General features: G+C 52.8%; 6 protein-coding genes across 6 annotated transcripts; 4 read left to right on the top strand and 2 right to left on the bottom strand.

Annotated features, from left to right (window-relative positions):
* Nucleotides 1-332: 332 nt before the first annotated feature.
* On the top strand, nucleotides 333-1,992 carry SAPIO_CDS10197 (Nucleolar protein 56; the record flags this gene model as incomplete). The annotated part of the gene is made up of 2 exons (XM_016783833.1): nucleotides 333-505; nucleotides 615-1,992. 2 exons carry the CDS (start codon nucleotides 333-335, stop codon nucleotides 1,990-1,992), a joined length of 1,551 nt encoding a protein of 516 aa, XP_016638684.1.
* A 1,098-nt stretch (nucleotides 1,993-3,090) lies between these two features.
* Nucleotides 3,091-4,598, top strand: SAPIO_CDS10196 (Vacuolar protein sorting-associated protein 4; the record flags this gene model as incomplete). Its single annotated transcript, XM_016783832.1, has 3 exons — nucleotides 3,091-3,734; nucleotides 3,823-4,276; nucleotides 4,377-4,598. The coding sequence occupies 3 exons, from the start codon at nucleotides 3,091-3,093 to the stop codon at nucleotides 4,596-4,598; spliced, it is 1,320 nt and encodes a 439-aa protein (XP_016638683.1).
* A 790-nt stretch (nucleotides 4,599-5,388) lies between these two features.
* On the top strand, nucleotides 5,389-6,201 carry SAPIO_CDS10195 (uncharacterized protein; the record flags this gene model as incomplete). The annotated part of the gene is made up of 4 exons (XM_016783831.1): nucleotides 5,389-5,449; nucleotides 5,609-5,679; nucleotides 5,851-5,975; nucleotides 6,060-6,201. 4 exons carry the CDS (start codon nucleotides 5,389-5,391, stop codon nucleotides 6,199-6,201), a joined length of 399 nt encoding a protein of 132 aa, XP_016638682.1.
* Nucleotides 6,202-6,748: 547 nt separating this feature from the next.
* Nucleotides 6,749-7,542, bottom strand: SAPIO_CDS10194 (uncharacterized protein; the record flags this gene model as incomplete). The annotated part of the gene is made up of 2 exons (XM_016783830.1): nucleotides 6,749-7,392; nucleotides 7,452-7,542. The coding sequence occupies 2 exons, from the start codon at nucleotides 7,540-7,542 to the stop codon at nucleotides 6,749-6,751; spliced, it is 735 nt and encodes a 244-aa protein (XP_016638681.1).
* A 4,154-nt stretch (nucleotides 7,543-11,696) lies between these two features.
* On the top strand, nucleotides 11,697-13,802 carry SAPIO_CDS10193 (uncharacterized protein; the record flags this gene model as incomplete). The annotated part of the gene is made up of 3 exons (XM_016783829.1): nucleotides 11,697-11,855; nucleotides 11,979-13,546; nucleotides 13,625-13,802. 3 exons carry the CDS (start codon nucleotides 11,697-11,699, stop codon nucleotides 13,800-13,802), a joined length of 1,905 nt encoding a protein of 634 aa, XP_016638680.1.
* A 799-nt stretch (nucleotides 13,803-14,601) lies between these two features.
* On the bottom strand, nucleotides 14,602-18,176 carry SAPIO_CDS10192 (uncharacterized protein; the record flags this gene model as incomplete). Its single annotated transcript, XM_016783828.1, has 5 exons — nucleotides 14,602-16,697; nucleotides 16,759-16,948; nucleotides 17,040-17,363; nucleotides 17,453-17,954; nucleotides 18,094-18,176. 5 exons carry the CDS (start codon nucleotides 18,174-18,176, stop codon nucleotides 14,602-14,604), a joined length of 3,195 nt encoding a protein of 1,064 aa, XP_016638679.1.
* Between the last annotated feature and the right edge of the window lie 1,220 nt (nucleotides 18,177-19,396).

The raw sequence follows: 19,396 nt of genomic DNA, 5'->3' as shown, positions 1-19,396 counted from the left end.
CCAATGCGGGACAGGCACCTCACAATGCTGCTGTACCTTCCAAGGTCGAAAAAAAAAAAATTCAGCACACTGAGTGGGAAAAAAATTTAACAAAGCTTTTGTTTGAAGCCTTCACCAACCTCACCGTTCCTCCACCCAATTCCCTACTACGGAGAGCTGCAATTGACGCAGTTAACTTTCTGGATTTGGCCCATTACTTCCTTCTCCGACTAAATTTCCCGGCTCTCCTTCGAAGCCGTACGATTCGAGCTACTTGAGGCGCAGGATAACTTCCCAGCCTCTTTCGAAACCTCAATTCTTGGGTTGGCATTGAGGCACGTCCAGGAGCAAAAATGGCCGCCCAAATCGATTACATTCTCTACGACTCGTCGCTGGGTTACTCGGTTTTCCAGGTTTCGCACCAGATTGACGGGGTTGCTCTCCAGAGCGCCGAATACCAAAATGCTGCCGCTTCGCTAGACAAGTTCGGCAAGCTCGTGAAGCCTGTAGGCTTCTCCCCTTTCCGGTAGGTTTTTAAGGGAGGATGTGCTTAATTGGGCCCCGAGATGGATTGAGAAGAAAACTGTGGTATTTCACCGATTTAAGTCTGGGTTCCTCTAACGCACCCCATTTAGAGGATATGCCGATGCGTTCGATAATGCCAACAAGATTGCGGAGGGTGTCCTCTCCGAGGCTCTCGAGTCCTGCATCGCAGCTACCCTCCCCGAGACGAGTGGAAAGAAGAGCAAGATTACCCTGGGTGTTTACGACTCGGCTACCGCCCGTGTGTTGAAGGAGCGATTCCCCGGCTACCAATATGAGAGCCGTGAGACTTCTCAGGCCGTCGATACGCTCCTCCGCGGAATCCGACTCTACTGCGACAAGATGGTTTCGGAACTTAAGTCCGACGACATCAACGCCGCCTGCCGTGCCCTCGCTCATGCCTACTCTCGAGGACAAGTCAAATTCAACACCAGCCGTGACGACGTGCACATCATCCAGCGAAGCGCCGCCCTCGAGGCCATCGATAAGGGTCTCAACCAGTGGACGATGAGGCTTCGAGAGTGGTATGGCTCGCACTTCCCTGAGCTCGCCACCATCGTGTCGGATAACCAGACCTACGCGAAGCTTGCTCAGGCCATCGGCGACAAGGCCACTCTCACCCAGGACCGTCTCCACGAGATTGCCGCCCTCGTCAATGACGACGAGGAGAAGGCGCAGGCCATCATCGACGCTGCCGCCACCTCCATGGGTCCCGAATACACCGAATACGACATGCAACAGATCATGGATCTCGCTACGCTCACCGTCGACACATTTTCTCGTCGCTCGACCACCGCAAACCAGCTTGACACCAAGGTCGGGCTCGTGGCTCCCAATCTCCGAGAGCTCTTGGGCGCGCCCGTCTCTGCCCGTCTCATCTCCCAGGCTGGTTCTCTCGTGACCCTTGCTAAGTACCCCGCCTCGACTCTCCAGATTCTCGGTGCCGAGAAGGCGCTCTTCCGAGCCCTCAAGACCAAGGGAAACACCCCTAAGTACGGTATCCTTTACCACAGCAGCGCCATCGGCAAGGCTGGAGCCAAGAACAAGGGAAGGATCTCGAGGTATCTCGCCAACAAGTGCAGTATCGCCTCTCGTATCGACGCCTTCTCCGGCACGCCGACCAACCTCTTTGGCCAGGCCATGAAGCAGCAGGTCGATGACAGGCTCGAGTTCTACGCCACAGGCAAGAAGACCCCCAAGAACGCCGATGTGATGGCTTCCACCGTCCAGGCCATGCAGGCCATCCTTGGCGACGCCGCCGACGAGATGGACGTCGACGAGCCAGAGAAGGCGACCAAGGATTCGTCCAAGGATGACCGCGCCGCGAGGAAAGCGGAGAAGGCCGCGAAGAAGGCCGAGAAGGCGGCCAAGAAGGCTGCCAAGGATGCGAAGAAGAGGGCGGCTGAGGGCGAGGCGGCTGATTCCCCGGCCGGAAAGAAGAAGAAGAAGAGCAAGAAGGCCGAGGCGTAGTTGGAAAGCAGAGTCCCAATCCTATCTACACATCATCGCAGTGTTTTTCTCTCTCGAGCTACGGTCTTTGTTTTGTTCTATCTTCTATCTTTTTCATCTTCCGCCATCCGGAAAGCACTGGGGTTCGGCAAGGGCGCGAGAACGGAGTTTTTGGAGTTTTCTAGGAGGTTCATGTTGCAAAAGAGATATGCGATTCCCGTTGTTGCTGTTGATGTCGTTGTTTCTTCTATGTTGAATGGATCCTCCAATGTTTTTCGTCATCTCTCTGTAGTATTACAGAACTTGTTTACATAGTAGAGTCGGGGTGTAATGCATGAGATTTTGCGTACAGTTTTCTTCCCCTTTGCTTGTAGTGATCGTGTCCTAAGAGCTGCCAGTAGAGAGCAGCGCTGCCCAGCAAGCAGAGATGCAAAGGATGAACTTGCGAAGAGCATCGTAGTTTCCAGACATGACCGTTCGTTTCCTTGTGATAAAGTTGGGAGAACAGTGTGTGTTGAGTTTTATTTCTACAATTTACAAGGTAAATAAAAGGTTAACACTGTGTAGCAGACATCGCTAGCGTAGGTCCGAAAAATTCAGGGGACCGTCCACCAAAAGGCACGCTGAACCAGCCTGTGCCTGTTCAAACCGATACTTCGTCCGAAGTACTTGGACTTTTGCAGCGCCACCGGGCAACCGCCAACTTCGTCCATTTGTTGTGCATCGTCTCCCTCCCCTCCCCCGCCTGGTACCAAAACCGACCCAAAGTAAACAGCACCTTTGGCGATCAACGCAGATCTTCAACGACGACACCCCTTCTTTGGCGACCTCATTTGGATCGCACTCGCTTTGCGCTTTAGAAATCCAAGCGTTAACTCTAGGACTTGCGGCTGCCTGCTGTTCTAGTGGCGAAGTCCCTACACCTAGTGCGAGAAAAGGTCTGCTTTCGGAGACGACCAAAGTTGTTCTTGCAGCGAACAAACGGAGACGAGGCAAGCGGGCGACCGATAGCCGACCTCTTCTTTCTTTCTTTACCTTCGTCTCCCTTCTCCCCACGTCTTTTCTACGTTCACGCACACGACACACCCACACAGCGTCCGATCGATCGATCCCACAACCATGTCGGGCATCACAGACTTCCTCGGCCGAGCCATCTCGACGGTTAAAAAAGCCATCGACGCCGACAACGCCCAAGAATACGCCAAAGCCTTCCAACTCTACACCAACTCGATCGAGCTCTTCATCCTCGCCGCCAAATGGGAGAAGAACGCCAAGTCCAAGGAGATGATACGGCAAAAGGCCGCCGAGTACATGGACCGCGCCGAGAAGCTAAAGGTGTACCTCGCCGAATCCGAGGCCAAGACGAACGGCAACGGGAAAGCAGGAGGCGGTGGTGGTGGTGGTAACGGCGGAGGTGCGAATGCTAAAAAGGAAAAGGCCACGGGCGGGTTGGACGAGGATACGGAAAAGTTGAGGAATGCGCTGCAGAGCATCGTGGTTACGGAGAAGCCGAACGTTAGGTGGAGTGATGTCGCGGGGTTGGAGGAGGCCAAGGAGACGTTGCAGGAGGCTGTGGTGCTGCCGATTAAGTATCCTTCCATGTTTACAGGGAAGAGGCAGCCCTGGAGGGGCATCCTGCTGTATGGACCTCCTGGTACGGGTAAGAGTTATCTTGCCAAGGCGGTCGCGACGGAGACGGGCGGTGCTTTCTTCAACGTCAAGAGTTCGGATCTTGTATCGAAGTGGATGGGAGAGTCAGAAAAGTAAGTTGGGTTTCTACGCCCATAGATTCATCTTTTTCTTGATTATGCCTGGACAACCGTCGCTAACGTCTTCTCCTTCTCTCTCCAGGCTTATTCGACAACTATTCGCCATGGCCCGCGAAGCCAAACCCTCCGTCATCTTCATCGACGAAATCGACGCCCTCTGCAGCGCCCGCGGCGAAGGCGGCGAATCCGAAGCCTCCCGCCGCATCAAGACCGAATTCCTCGTGCAAATCGACGGCGTCGACAACGACAACCAGGGCATCCTGGTGCTCGGTGCGACGAACCTCCCCTGGGGTCTCGACCTGGCCATGAGGCGGCGATTCCAGCGCATCGTGCACATCGGTCTCCCGGGCCCCGCGGGGAGGGTGAGGCTGTTCCAGCTGGCGGTGGGGGATACGCCGTCAACGTTAACGCCACAGGATTTTAATGCGCTGGCGGCGATGTCAGAGGGGTATTCTGGGAGTGATATTACGAATGTTGTGCATCAGAGTTTGATGTATCCTGTGAGGAAGATTACGCATGCGACGCATTTCAAGAAGGTTGGTTTTCTTCTTTCCTCCTTTTCTAGAGAAAACATTGCACCCCGTTTCGCCAGACAAATTGAGGAAACATGAGTTTAACTTGCCATGCTTTATCTAGGTCAACATTGATGGGGTCGAAAAGTACGCCCCCTGCTCGCCTGGGGACCCCCAGGCCATGGAGATGAACTACCTGGATATCCAGGACGAGCAGCTTGCCATGCCCCTTGTAGAGTTCCGTGATGTTGTCAAGGCTCTCAAGCAATCCCACCCCACATCAACCCCAGATTCGTTGCAAAAGTATGTCGACTGGACAAAGTCGGCAGGCACTGATGGCTCATAAGACAGGCACTGCAATTGGAATGGCTGTTGTTGGTTTTTTTTTTGGAGTGATACAAGTCAGTGATTTTAATGCTGGAAGGGCTTATGATAAGGGAGGCACACAGCATCTGGGAACACGAAACATGAGCATGGCGAGCAGGAATGCCTTCTTTTATTTCTTTTTCTTTTCTTCTTGTTGAAGTTGGAGGGAATGTCAGGGCCTGGTCCAATTTTTTTTCTGGCTCTTGAGCACAGGAGTGTTGGAGTACATATATACATCTTTTTGAGGCATTTTGTATCTAGGAAAGATACAAAAACGTGAGGGCAAAACAAGCAAACTGCGAGATGAAGTTGAGGGCAGTTGATGGCGTTTTGAGAGCTTTTAAGAAGTAGAGACGGCATTTTATCTGTTGGCATCCCTTGTTCTAGTTAGCTAAGCCCTTTTTCTGGTGGTTAGATTTTCAAGATTCGTCGATGAGCAATTGCTCATGTTTTCTAGAGCCTGATATGAAGTGCTAGAAAAGCTCAAGATGTCTCGATGTTGTTTTCGCTTCGACATTGTTTCTCGTCGTTTGAGCAGATGTGAAGAATCGGCCCTTTGTACTCTATACAATTTGTTCTGTGTGACGAGGTGCTTTAATTCCGTGTATCTTGTACCTCATGTTACCCCTCCAAGAAATTCATCTCGGAAATTCAAACCCAAAATCAACGACCACCGCAGAACTTGGCGTCAACAACACAACTCGAGCAGCACGATCAAAAGTCCCTCAACTCCGTTAGAGAAGGGCTACTTTGAACCATATTAAGACAAGATGGATGAATTACAAGCGCATCTCCAGCAGCTGTCAGACGAATACACCAAGCTTCAGCAAGGTGAGAAATGGGTTTCTCCCCCCACCTTTGCCCCTTCTCTCCCCCGCGCGCTATCTTAGGCATCACGCGATAGGGGCAAGATACCCGCGATGATCTTGTTCTAGGAGATGGGATAGGATATTTGCATTTCTGTGGTTTATGTGCTGACCTGTTAAGTAGATCTCGACGCGGCGGTTCAGTCCAGGCAAAAGCTCGAGAGCCAAAGGCAGGAGAATGAATCGGTTAAGAAGGTAAGGTGAAGTGGACAGACGGAGAACGGCCTTGCGCTGGACACCTCACAACTCGGGACGATCCAGGCGCATGGATGTGGAGAGATGAAAAATTTTCTCACTCTGTTTGTTTCGAGGGAAGAGCAGGACGGCTAACGATCGCGCTTTTGGGTTTCCCGCGCTTTCTTCTAGGAGTTTGATAGGCTGAAGGAAGGCGAGACTATTTACAAGCTCGTTGGTCCTGTGTTACTGAAGCAGGAGAAGTTTGAGGCTGAGGGCACGGTGAAGGGACGGTTGGAGTTTATTGGAAAGGAAATGTACGGGCTTGGCTACTCTTTCCCCCTTCCCCCTTCCGCCTTTTCTGCATGGCATTCGACCTGGCCAACTAACGGATGTTGTAGTGACCGGGTGGAAGACAACATCAAGGATATCCAGAAGAAGATCGAGTCTAAGAGGGCAGAACTGATTCAAGTCCAGGCGGCAGCGCAACAAGCGGCGCAGGGTGGTGCCCCCGGTGGAAAGGGCAAAGAGGTAGCGACATAGACGACGACACGAAAAAATCACACACAAATACCTCATTTTCGATTCCCCCCATTGGATCTCATTCTTAGATGTCTCCCTTCATATATACCTCAACTTCACGGGATGTACCATGTCGGCAAAATGTGAGCGGCGAATTGTGTTTGTATTCTAATTATAAGTGGTGATTCGATGCTCGATTCCCTTCCCTTCCCCCGACACCCTACGCCCTGGATTTTCCCTTTCGGCATCGACGCGCAGGATCTCGGAAGAAGACGCGTATGTGTATATGCTTTCGTTTGCGGTTCGTATCTCATTGGCGCTTTGTTTCCGTCTTGATATCAACCTTCCCCCTTTCCATTGTCCCACTGAAGTTTTTATAATCAAGTAATCCAAAAGCAAGGGGTATCGTGACAGCGCCATGAGATGAAGAATAACAGGAAAAAAATCAAACAAGAAAAAAAAAAAAAAATACCAAATCCAAAACCGGATCCCAAAGAAACTAGCAAGAAATTCCCGAATATCCAAAACATGTATAGGCCGTTAAATGCAAGATCTCCACCCCTCCTCTTTAGTTAACAGGCAAGATGGAGAACCCCCACGGAAGCCCCATGTTCCGCGGCCTCTCAACAGCCCAACCCAACATCCCCACCGAATCCTCATGGACATGAGCATCCTCAATCATATCGGACAGCTCACTCTCATCATCAGCCCTCTCCACAACCCTCGAAACCAAAGTAGCAATCTGCCCGCGGCCCCTGCACCCCGCGAACAAATCGCTAGCCTCAACAGCAGCCAAAGCAGCGATCCTCTCCTCGCTGTGCCTAAAGGACTCAAGCTCCTTGGCGAAGAGGTAAGGCGTGATGAAGGGCAGCTCCTCGTAACTGAGGGCGTCAGACAGGCGGCGGAAGAAGATGACGAGTCCCGTGATGGCCTGGGCGAGGAGAGAGGACTTGAGGTCCGGGGTGAGGTAGGCGAGGAGGGGCGCGTCTTGGAAGAAGAGCTTGGCGTCGGTGTCGAAGATGGCGTCGATGACGTGGGAGGGGGATGTTAGGTCGGAGAGGGGCTCGGAGGAGGGGTCTTCGGGGAGGGCGAAGGTGCGGTGGGTGATTGTGTAGCAGGTTTGGGTGATGGAGTAGAGGGAGATGTTGGTGGGGATGGAGACTTGGTGGCCGGGGTTGACGTTGAAGTAGGTCGTCATGGCGGCGATGGCGGCTGAGATATGGTTAGAATATATATGTGTATAGAAGATATAGTAGTGGTGATGGACATACCCGATGTCTTCTCCGAGATGGTGGTTGCTTTCTTGGGAGCTGTGGCCAGGCTCCTGGTAGGTATGGCTTTTCCGTCTGCGTTGATGACCATGGTTGCGGATGCTCTAATATACGATTGCTTGGACTTGTTGAGATATCGTGACGATGAGTGAATGCTTGTGTAAAGCAAGGATGGTGTTGGTTTAGCAGATGCGAGGCTAACACGACTTAAAGATTTGCAAGATCTATAAAAGACGAACTGACATCACGGGAAGATTTCCAAGACAAGAGAAGGGGAGGAATCCTTGGCTAGATATAGTTTCCCAGAAAAAGACGAGGACACCTCAAACACACACACACACTTTACTTTCTTGGCTCCGCGCCGGAGCTATTAGGTAGTACTTTTTTTTTCCAAGCTCACCCACGCCCTCGTCTCATCTCCGGATTCAGCCAGACATCCTCGTCCTATTACAAGTCGTAGCACGAGTAGCATGTACGTATAATCCCATAATCCCAGCATTGGGCACCTGCGCCTCAATTTAAAAAAACGACCGGTTCTCCGATGCTACGATGGGACCATTTACAAACGACGAATCCACATTTGACCGCCCACGTCCGGATCCACCTGTGTTAAAGATAAGGAGTCGGGGCTTACGAGGTACGAAAAGTGCAATAAGGTCCAAAAAGGGGATGGCGAATGCCAAGAGAAAAGGAAAAAAAGCTGCGGTGGGTTGGGTGGGAAGGGGGGAATGAATGGTAAGGCAAGGTATAGCCGTGTAAGCCTCTCGCTGGTGTTACGACTTCACTTGTTGAACGTTTTTAATGAGGATGGGATGCACAGTGCCGATATTCCGCGGACGGGATGGTCCGCCCCTTTCGACGAAGGATCAAGATAGCCTGGGAGAAGAGTGGGAGGGGGGCGAAGCGGCGAACTGGATGGCGATTTGCTGCCCTCCTCTATTACCGACTCTACTGGTTTACTGTTTTGCCTTCACTTTCTTCTTTCCCCTCATCCGAGAGCCATTTTCTTGACGATGTGCTGGTGGCCAAGAGGAAAAAGGATTCAGCCTCCTGCCGCGGACTCGTCTTATTCCCATGCCTGCTCCTTGCTAGCATCGGAAACCAGGAGCCGGCTACGAGCACTTTGTAAGGAATATGTATACGTCGGTCGGATTATATGCTAGATCCCTGAGAATACAGGCTAACATGGTTTAGTCTTCGACCAGGCTCGTCATAGTACAGCGGATGGTTGCACTAAGAAAGATGGGGGAGCCAAAAAAGGAGCTTCGGAATTGGTCAAGCTTCGACGGACCAGCTTGATGGAGCTGGCTGCAGCGAAAAGGCGTCGACTGGGCAGATCTGCCGTTGGGAAGAGGTGGAGAGGTATTAACGTCATTTAGTGCTGGCGCCATATCTTTTTCGCGCTCGTCTCGATGCGTATAAGCTTGATAATGCGAGTTTGCGAGAGGGAGCAAAAAAAGAGGGAACGAACCGAGCCGTGCCCTTTCCCACGTAGATTACTTCGTACACAGTTGTATCTCACATCTCAACGAAAGAAGAAATCAATATCTCGTCGGGACGCACAGGTCAGCTTCCGTTCTTTGCTGCCTTTTCTTTTTACGAAGCCCCCCTGCCGCCCCTTCGTCGTTGCCCGATATCTTCCGATAAAAAACCTCTTCCCTGCTCTTATGCCAGCAAGTTTAAGCTACAAACTCGGAGAAAGCGGGAGCGGGAAGCGGACCAGCACATCAAGCATATCGTCCCGCGTATCCTCTACCAGAGAAAAAAAAAATCAGAATGGAAAATAATGACGAAATACTCCGGAAGGGGAAAAGGGGGTGAAGCTCGTAGCGAAAAGAGGAGACCGAGCGGAGGAGAGCAATGGAGCACGGGATCAACTCTTTTTGCCTTCGCCTGCCTGGTTCAGAATGTCCAAAAGTCCACGCAAGTCGTGTCAAGTGTTCCAGTGCCGTCTCATGCGTCGCTCATTTGGTAGGATCCTGGGCCGATGAGCGGGCTGAAAACGGTCGATTTTGGAGGGCTCATCTCGCCATATTGGCACCACTGTATGGTGAACTGTGCTGTTTTTTTGGCCCAGTCTCAGTGTCCGGGCAAGGAAAGCCAGCCAAAAGTCGGCCAGCGACTGGGCAGAAATCAGAGACGCACACAGGCTGGGCTTGGCGGTCCAATGCGGACCTTTGCCAGGTGCAGGCATTCAACCAGAGTCGGTGCTGAGAGTCAGATCGAGAATAGCCTATCTCGGACTGGGCAAATCATTGTTCTTGTTTAATCCCATCAAATTGTACAGTTTATGTCTTGCAGGCTTATATCGAGTAAACTTGAAGGTTGATCGAACATTTTTTCGTCATGAAGCATGAGCTTCCGCTTCACCCTTCTTCACACCACACCTTCCTCACATTCTTCCATCTTGGTCAAGGGTCACGTGCCTTGGCACAGAATCCGTGAGGTCTTGGCATGTTCAACATTGTCCTTGGCGGGGGTAATCTCCGCCATTTCTATTGGCTCCGTTTTCGGAACTGCCCCATTACTTGCCCCACCAAGACGAGCCATTTCGGCGCCGAGTCGCGACCGGACCGGAAATGGCTTTGTGAGGGAGGGAATTCTAACACTGCTGAGGACGAAGCATTGAGGCGTTGGCGATGCGTTGGCACTCTTACTAAATAGCGCTGAGAGTCCTGTGGATTTCTTTTGCGATTCGAAGGCTTGGCGCCCCCGTCTTGGCACCGGTGGATCAAGTGATGAACACGATTCATTTTCCCTTCGGCCTCGGAGGAGATTCGGGTTGCCTAGGGCCAGGAGAGTAGAGCCAACAGAAAGGAGTGAATTTCCCTGAAAGAGGGCGTAATGGCACGGCCGGAGTTGGTTCTTCAGGCTGCCTGACCGACATACATGTGGAGGAGGTCGCCAAGCCCCGAGGACTGACTATCCTTCCGTGAATTGCTGAATCCTAGGCAATTCGAGTCCATCCTCCACTAGTGCCTCTCCTGATCGCCTCTTAAAAAGTTTGCCTGGATGTGAGAGTGAAGTAAAGACCCAAAAGGCCAGGCTCTCTCTTCTTCTTCTTTCGATTTCCACTGCCCCTCAACGGCAAAGCAAACGGGTGGACACGATGTGTCGAACAAACGGGTCACGCAGTCGACGCTGCGTGGGAATCTCGCACAAACCTGACACGCGCTCGCTCAGTACGAAGTAAGACCCGCACACAATAGAAGACTGCTTAACCTTGCAGAACCGGAAGGGGAGCAGAGCTTGGACGTCTTCGGGATCAACTTTTGCGGGGAGAGAAAACGTTTACTTTCATTGCGGGTGTACTAAAAGTGGCTGCTTTTAAAAAGCAACGTGGCAGTTGATATTGATCTTTGTAATCGCAACCAGGACTCACCAAACAGACGAAATCAACCTGCTCAGTTTGGGGGAACCACTGTCCGAGGGGGTTGAAAAGATCTCGGCAGATGGACGATGCTGACCAGCCAAGTTCACAAGGACCCTGTTGTCCCCAGACCCATCGACCTCCAATCGATGTCGAGCTCCTACCCTGAACCACATGAATGTTCCCATCAAAGGTTGGCCAAGTCAAACCTTCTTTTCGCGGGTGCCTGAAATCTGTGAAGCTAGAGGTAAAGTCGATTGATATTACCCAGTACCTGATTTCCCACTCGAGAACGGCGGGGTCTCGAGTATATCTTGCCCCAGGGTACATCGTCCGCGTAACCCCACCATGCAGTTCGCCTCAGCACGTCGCGCCAGCTGCCAGGCACCAGTTTACAGACTCTAGTTTCTCTTCTTTGTAGTGAGGGGCAGACATCACCCACTGAAACCGCCGCAGCTTCCCCGTCCGAACCGAAGGACAGGAAGTCACGACAATCGTTTCCATTTCCTCGCAGCCTTCCCCATTTGATCCTATTCTCCCTCGCAGTCTACGTACTTGACAAGCCAATCTATCTAAGGATCTAGAGGCAAAACCCCTCTGTCCTCCCCTCAGCCATCGTCACCTGTCTTGCTCCCGCCCCTCGTTTCTTTGTTTGTCACCCCAAACCTGCCTTGCATTTCACCCCACCAGTTGCACCTCTGCTGTACCAGCACCATGACGCAGACACCCACACAGCCCGCCACACCCCTCCTCTCTTAGCCCTGCCATTGCCGATCCGGAGCCTCGCCCTACAATCAACCTGATCAACTCCTCTCGAACGTCGCGGGTCATATCCTCTACCTCCACATAGCAGCCAGCAGAGCGCTGCAAACGCGATGAGCTTCATGCCGACATCCCCTGGCCGCGGCGGTCGTGGCGGCTTTGATGCTCCCCGCAGTATCAAGGAAATCACCGATCGCGCTGAAGACTTCTACTTCAATACCAACATTCCCTTCAAATACTGGATCCAGTCATGCAAGACTCTGCGCCAGGAGGTAAGCTGCCAGTTTCTCTCTTTTTTTTTTTTTTTTTTGTCTTTCCTTTCTTTTTCGATCTCTTAGCTACGTCTGTAGCGACTTCACATGCCTCTTTGCTAACCTTACCTCTCCCCCGTCTAGGCATCCTTTGCTCTGCGCGATGGCGACTACGCCCGGGCCTACCTCATGCTCTACCGCGAATCTTCCCTGGTTATGAACCATCTTCGAATCCACCCCGAATTCAAAGACCCCGAAAGCCGCCGCCTTTACAGGCCACTGTTGGACGACCTCGACAACGTCGTACAGGAACTTGAGCAGATCAAGCCTATAATCAAGGAAGAGTACGATGATTATCAGCGCATGGTAGCTTCGGCTGCTCGCAGGGAGTCCGCTGCCGAGAGGCAGAGTTTGAGACCAGCTCCTGTTCGAAGCGCACCCCGCATCGTCGAAGTAACTGATAATGTGGACTATGCCGTCGACCTTGCTCGGGATGAGCTGCGCAGACGCAACGGCTCGAGGCGAGTGAGCCGGCCTGCCAATTTCGAAAAAGGACCAGCCCAATCGCGCAAGGAATACTGGGTAGAGCCTGATGCTGTGGATGACCATTACTACGACCGCGATGGCGATTACCGACGAGACGTGCGACCCGCTCGCCCAGTATCTAGACCAGGCTACGAACCGCATGAAGGTTACCGAGATAATTATCGAGACGACTATCACCAAGATCCCGATGACGACTGGAGAGCTGGCCTTGAAGCGACTAGGCGGACGCTAGATTCTATGACGAGCAAACGCCGGTCATACGAGCCCGAGCCGGAGATTCCGTCTCGTCCTTCTAGCCATGCCCAGCCGTATTACCCTACCACGTCTCGGTCGAGGCCTGTCAACTACATCGCCGAGCCGCCTACGACCCATCTGCCGTCGAGCCCACGACCGCAACGGCCACCCAAAGAAGCTTACCGTGACGACAACCCATTCCTACCTCGGCCTACGCCGCCCAAACCGGACCCTTACAGGAGGAGCAGCGAGAGGACGGATCACTACGACTATCCGCCTCCTCGCCCGCCCCCACCCCCACAAACTAGGACCCCAGACTTGGAACCCGAGTATTCTCACTATAGCAACAACAGCCTTCCCCCAAGGCCTCGAAAGGAACCTCAAATTCGAGAATCCGATCCTTATCGAGGTTCTGATTCTTACGAGAGACGTCCCTATGCCAGCCGAGAGGAACCACCGCCCATGCCACCCGCCAAATACGCCCCCCACGACCTACGTCCGCCCGAAGATCCACCATCGTCAAAACGCGTCTCGTTCCGTCCGGCGGCATATCTAGAGAACGGCGACCCCGTCCGCTACGTCTTTCTCCCGGACCAGCTGCGCTCGTCGTTCCTCAAAATCGCCGCCCCGAACACCGCCAAGGGCCTGGAGACGTGCGGAATCCTGTGTGGCACACCGGTAAATAATGCTCTGTTCATTACCTGTCTCCTGATCCCCGAGCAAAAGTCAACTCCCGACACGTGTGAGACGATAAACGAGACGGCGATGCTGGACTATTGTATTTCTGAAGATCTTCTCGTCATCGGCTGGATCCACACGCATCCTACACAGTCGTGCTTCATGAGCTCGAGAGATTTGCACACACAGGCCGGGTACCAGGTCATGATGCCGGAGAGTATTGCCATTGTCTGTTCTCCAAGGCATGAACCATCGTACGTTGTTTACCCCTAATATTCCCCTTCTTCTTCTTCCGTGGTCTTCTTATAAACTAACATCGCCTTTGCTAATAGGTATGGCATCTTCCGACTGACCAACCCACCCGGTCTACCCTACATACTCAACTGTAGCAAGACCGAAACCTTCCACCAACACCACATAGATAACATCTACACCGGCGCACTGCGGCCGGCAGGACACGTCTGCGAGGTAGCTAAGCTCGCCTTCAAGGTGCATGACTTGCGGCCGTAGTGGGCTAGGGTGAAGAGGTTGAGACGGCGGGAGCGCTTGGGATGTGTAGTAGGGGGCGGCGGTTGTCTTTAGGCTTTGGGCAAAGGTGGGTTGCATTCTTCTTTCTTTGCTTTGGTGTTAGAATCGGATATACATGGGTGGAAAGTCTACATGAGGGGAAATGGTTTACGAAGTGCTTGCTGTAATGAGTTTGCATAGCAATTGGCGTTTTCGAGATGTCTATTATATCCTAATCTCATTTTTCTCCCCCAGCTTCCTGTCCAGTCTTACATGCCCTTTCAGCGTGTTCATTCTGCATTCGGTTTTCACGCCAGAGAGGGGATTCAAATATATAACATATTGAGGTATCTACTTAGCAACGATATATTCGCGTCTCCCTAACTATTCTATGACACTGCCTCCTGCTTCGTAAGGCATCAAGGAAGGACTTGAGTTGAAGTTGAAATGTGATGTACAAATAAGAATCTCCCCAAAACAAAACAGTGAAACCGGCAGTAATAACAACAGAGCAGAATAGAATAAGGGTGAATGATCCGACCACAAGAAACTTTGAAACGAACCAGACTCTTTTCTTTTCATCAACAGAACAAGCAAGGAAAGAAATAACAGAGGGAAAAAAAAAGGCTGGCCATCTAATATACGCCTTCGATAACCTCCTTGTCCCTTTCGTTACACATCTGACCTCCATGCGCTTCCATCCCTCTTTTATACTCCGCACGATCCATAGCCGACATAAGAAAAAAGACATGACAAAGGAAAGAAAGCAAGAAAAAAAAAAAAAAACAAGAAAGAAAACCACCTAAGCGCTCACCTCCCGAAAAACATACCCCTGCTCATGACTCTTCCCATCCTCCCCCTCCCACAAAACCCCCAAATTCAAAAAATCCCCCCCGGGACTCAGCGGCGTAAGCGGCGTCCTCAAACTCCCGAACCCCGTTCCCGTTCCCGTGCTCGCGCCGCCCCTCGCAGCACTCCACAGCGTCGTGACTTCGCTCGCGGATCTGGGCGTGATTGGTGACAAAGGGGACCGCGGGGACGAAAGGCCCATGGCGCTGCTACTGCTCGCTAGGACTGAGGAAGGAGACGTAGGTGCCTCTGCTGTGGGGGAGGGGGGCGAAGACAGGCGGGAGAGGGTGCGGAGGACACGTTCGAGGGCGAAGCGGGCGGGGTATAAAGGCGTAAGGAGATCTTCAGCCGATTTAGACGCGGAGAGGATGGTAGAGGGCGTCGTCGCCCCGAGGAGGGACGTCCATCTCCGCCAGAGACGGGAGCGGTTGGAGGACAGGAGTCTGAGGAGAGCCATCTGTGGGAAGAAGTAGCGGAAGGGTAAGGGGGAGAGAAGGTGGTAGAGAAGGTTGTCGACGGCGTATTGCAGGAACGGGTAAGACGACATGACGAGGTTCCGTTGATCCGTCACGTTCCTGCGCCAGAATTTACTCTCGGCCTCGTATGGCGTCGGCGGTGTCTGCGGTGACAGCGGCCCATTGCCAAGAGATTCGAAATCCGACATGTTGAGGTAATCCAGACAAGCTCTCAGCAGGACGTAATGCGCGGCGTCGGGAAATGTCGCGGTCGATGCGGCTTTTTCACCCGCGAGACAGGCGTATCCCCTGCCCGAAAGGAAGAAGCTCCGTACGGAGTCGTGGATGACTTGTACGCGTTGCAGACCGAGCGGTTCGTGCGTGACGCCGTCGCGGGTGTCGGGTTTGAGTTCGAGGAGTCCGACGGAGCGGGAGCGCATGAAGCGGTGGAATTGGTAGGGTGATTCGAAGGTGGCGCTCCCCGGGCGGCGGATGTGCCGGATCGATGTGGGAGGTTGGTGGACCTGCAACGCAGCGAGGGGGGACGATTTCTGCGGGTTCCAGGGCCGCGTGAGGCGCACGGCTACGCGAAGGTCGTTTAGTCGTAAGGGCTCGGAGGCGAGGATGACCCATTGCATCAAGCAGAGTGCGTCATCTTTCTCCTCAGGAGAAAGCGTGCTCAGGATCCACTCGTACAGCCCGTCGATCTCGGCGGGGAGCTCAGCAATGGTATCGTCTATAAGCTCCTGCATAGCGCCCTCCTCAATAGCGGCGTTGAGAATATTGACGACAATCTCTGCCCACAGAAACACGCCGTTGGCTTTATCAGCGATCCGATGCACTGTGATGTTCCGGTCCTCCCACTCGGCGATGAGGTTGAGGCTTATGTACCGGAGGATGTCGTCCGTGTTGTGCTCGCGCATGACAACCTCGATGGTGTCGTGGTGCTGGACGCTTGCGTAGTGATTGGAGGCGATGCAGATGCTAAAGTCGGAGTTACGCGCCATTTGAGCGAGGTGGCCTAGAAGGTCTTGGAGATATGCGGGGCCGCAGTCGTCGGCTACGTCGACGAAGATAAAGGTTCGTTTCGTTGGTGTTTCGATGACTTGGTCGATGTAATCGTCTAGGAAGAAGGATACGATCTGGGCGTCGCTGATGGGCGTTTCCGCGCCGGACTTTTCGTTGCGCTCATATAGCGCCAACATGGCTTTGCGCAACTTCAAATCCTGGGGAAAGAGCTGGCCCAATAAACTGCGATACACCCCCGCTGGGTTAGGTCCATACCGCCTGTTCTGACTAGGTAGGTAGAACACCGTGTCAAGGTCGCGGCCCTCAGCCACGCTCCAGATGACGCTGCTGCCGGCCGAGGTCCACTGCTTGTCCACGCGGTTCCGGAGGGACTTGAGCAGGATCGTCTTCCCCGAGCCGGGCTTCCCCTTGATCCAGAGGAGCTTGTTCTTGTAGCCGCTTTGGCGGTGGTGCCAGGCTTGGAACTCGGGGATGTCGTAGAGCCAGAGGCAGGTTCCAGGGTAGGAGGCGGTGGGTTGCGTGTCTCGGAAGGCCGAGCCGGGAGGAAGGAGAGCTCGTAGGCATTCTATTGATTGTTAGCTGGGAATTCTGCAAGTGTCACGGAAATGCCCGGGCTGGAAACGTACCCTTTTCTTTCGAGTTTAACTCGCGGCGTTTGTGGGTTTCGTTTAATATAAAGGAGGACAGCGAAGAAAGCAATATCTTGTAATTTTGATCCTGCGATGATCGGAACTTGCAAATGTCAAGGTGGGTGGCCTGGAAAGTTTCGGCACTCTCCCTCGGATCGCCAATGGCGCTCGACGCTCTCCTCACCTCCTAAAGGAAAAACACAAGTCAGCTTTATTCCCACCCTTTCTTTTCACGTATAAAAATTCGTGGTCCTCGGGGGGGCATGAAATTTACTCACAAAATCAGCGGCAGACTGCCTCTTCTTCTCATCCACCGGCAAATTCTCCTGAAAGGTCTTAACCCTAAAGTTATAATCATTCCACATGCGCGCAAATGCTTCCCGCCCCAGATCGATCTCGAACCCGCTCGTACCCGTGAGATACTGCAGCGCGTGGTCGCCGGCAGGGATATCCAGACACACGCTGGCCATGGACCGCACGGCGTCGGTGAGCTTGGCGTGCTCGCTGGCGCGGTGGGGACAGGCGAGGAAGATGACGGCTGAGGTGGAAGGGAGGAGGTCACGCGCATGAGTTTCAAAATCGGCTTCGGAGCGGCGGAGGACCTAAAGAGTGTTGTGTTAGTCGAGAGAGTGTGTGTTGTGTGATGGATGTTTCCGGAACAAGACTTTGACGACGCGTCTTCTCGACGTACCTCTTTCACAATTACACCACCAAGCGAGTGGGTAACAAAAATGACCGGTCTCGTCACCGTATTCGTCTCATTGCGCAACAATGTAAGCTCCTGCAACAAATCCTCGGCATGCGCAAAAATATCATTCTGATTCGCCTGCAGCCGCCCATTGGGCGCCACCGTACTGCACCCCCAGGTGAGAATACGCGTCGACGGGCACGAGTGAGGCAGCAGATCTAACGGCCAATAGATTTCCGGCGCCGGCTCCGCTGAGGAGGCCTGCTGCTGCTGTTGTTCCTGTTCGGTCTGTGTCTGGATGCTGTCTTGGGAGAGAAGGCGGAGGTGGGAGGAGGACTTGGACAGGGCCGGGTTAAGCTTTGTGAGGACCTTGGCGTCTTTTGATCGGAAGGAGCGTGCTCTCCGGGGAAGTTTGGAAGCTGGAGGTAATTTGGGAACTTCGGTGGGCGGTGTGTAGAGCCATGTCTTGACGGGGTGGCCACCAATGCCGGCGACGAATACTACACTATGATCGTGTTAGTTTGAGGCAGCTTCTTAACAGCCCTGGCATTGCATTCCGAGCTTGTAAGCGGCGACGGTACGAACAACTTGAATACCAAGCAAACAAGAAACAGAAAAAAAGAAGTGAATAGGAAAGGACTTACTCGGCGACGGCAGCGTTTGGATCCTCTGGCTCATACAGGACAGTAAGCCCCACGGCGGTGATGATGTCTCGACTTGCTTTCATGTTGACGGCATGTTATCGAGAGACGAGCCACGTGTGTTGTACTTTCGTCATGGTTCAAAAAGAAATTCGATGATTTCGGGGTATCAGTTATCGATTGCTTGTGTGTATCAATGGAAGGCTTTGTGTTGTTTACGATTGCATCAGAGGCGAGACGGGGTAGCTTGTGAGGACCTCGTATATATAAAGTTTGCAACGGAAGGGAATACCTTGCTTCCTGCTTATCGGCAGGTGGAGCGCATGCAGTCTGCAGGTCCCTGTTTTCTTTTCGTGCTTGTCCTTACCGCTCTCGACGGGCGAGCCCGAAAGCTTGGTACCTGCGCGTCGGTCGATGCGATGCACGATTGATGACGATATGGTTGTGGAGTTCTTGTGGGGAGAGAGAGAGAGCGTGAAGACCCAAGCAAGGAAGACAGATGATCAGGTCAGATCTGAGGGGAATGGGCAAGGAGATGATCTTCGAAGGACAGAGCTTTCAATGCGGATCGGTGTTATGAGGAGACCCCTCCAAAAGGATTAGCTCGACAGATTTTTTTCTCTTTTTTTTCTTCTTGTTCTTTTTTTGCTGCCTTTCTCTTCCCTCCTTCACTACTCAATTGAAATCGGTCCTCTTCCCTTTTGGGAGAAGGGCATGTGTTGGCAGACGCAGCGTCTCTCCGTGTTCTGGCTCGTCTGCTTGTTTCTCCCGGGTCGGTGTCCTATAATATAATTAGGCTGTTTATTACGGGGAGTTATTGAGGCGGAAGATAAAGTGGAGGAAACTCTGAAACGAGGTCGAACAAGTTGGCGCGCTCTCTCTCTATCAATATCACGCAGATGCAGTGCGGTATAGATGCAGGCGGAGACGTAAGGGTAAAAAGAAGGAGGCCCGATATGATATATATTCAAAGTATGATGTTTACTAGGACGAGGCGTTGTAATACCGGCTGCGGGCCGTGGCAAGGTGAGAGCAAGGCGCAAGGTAATCCTCGGTGGCTACTCCAAATAGCAGGAATTGGGGTCGGAGCTGAGGATTGATGGGATCCGCGCTGAGGGGAGGGCGTGCGGAGGCAGCTTGGGGGAGGTATACGACAGAGATTAAGACGGGGACAGTAATAGACCGAGAAGATTGGAAAGATAGGAACAGGCAAGTGCAGTTTGCCACATGCAATGCTTTCCCCAAGCTAGGGAACACTTGCCTAGGGGAGCATTAACTACAGACCTCGTGTTGTGCGGGTGCGTGG

Source organism: Scedosporium apiospermum (assembly GCF_000732125.1).
Source record: "Scedosporium apiospermum strain IHEM 14462 chromosome Unknown SEQ_SAPIO_0165, whole genome shotgun sequence".
Taxonomy (NCBI): Eukaryota; Fungi; Ascomycota; class Sordariomycetes; order Microascales; family Microascaceae; genus Scedosporium; species Scedosporium apiospermum.
The sequence above is the reverse complement of the archived record's forward strand: the minus strand, read 5'-3'. Positions and strand labels throughout refer to the sequence as shown.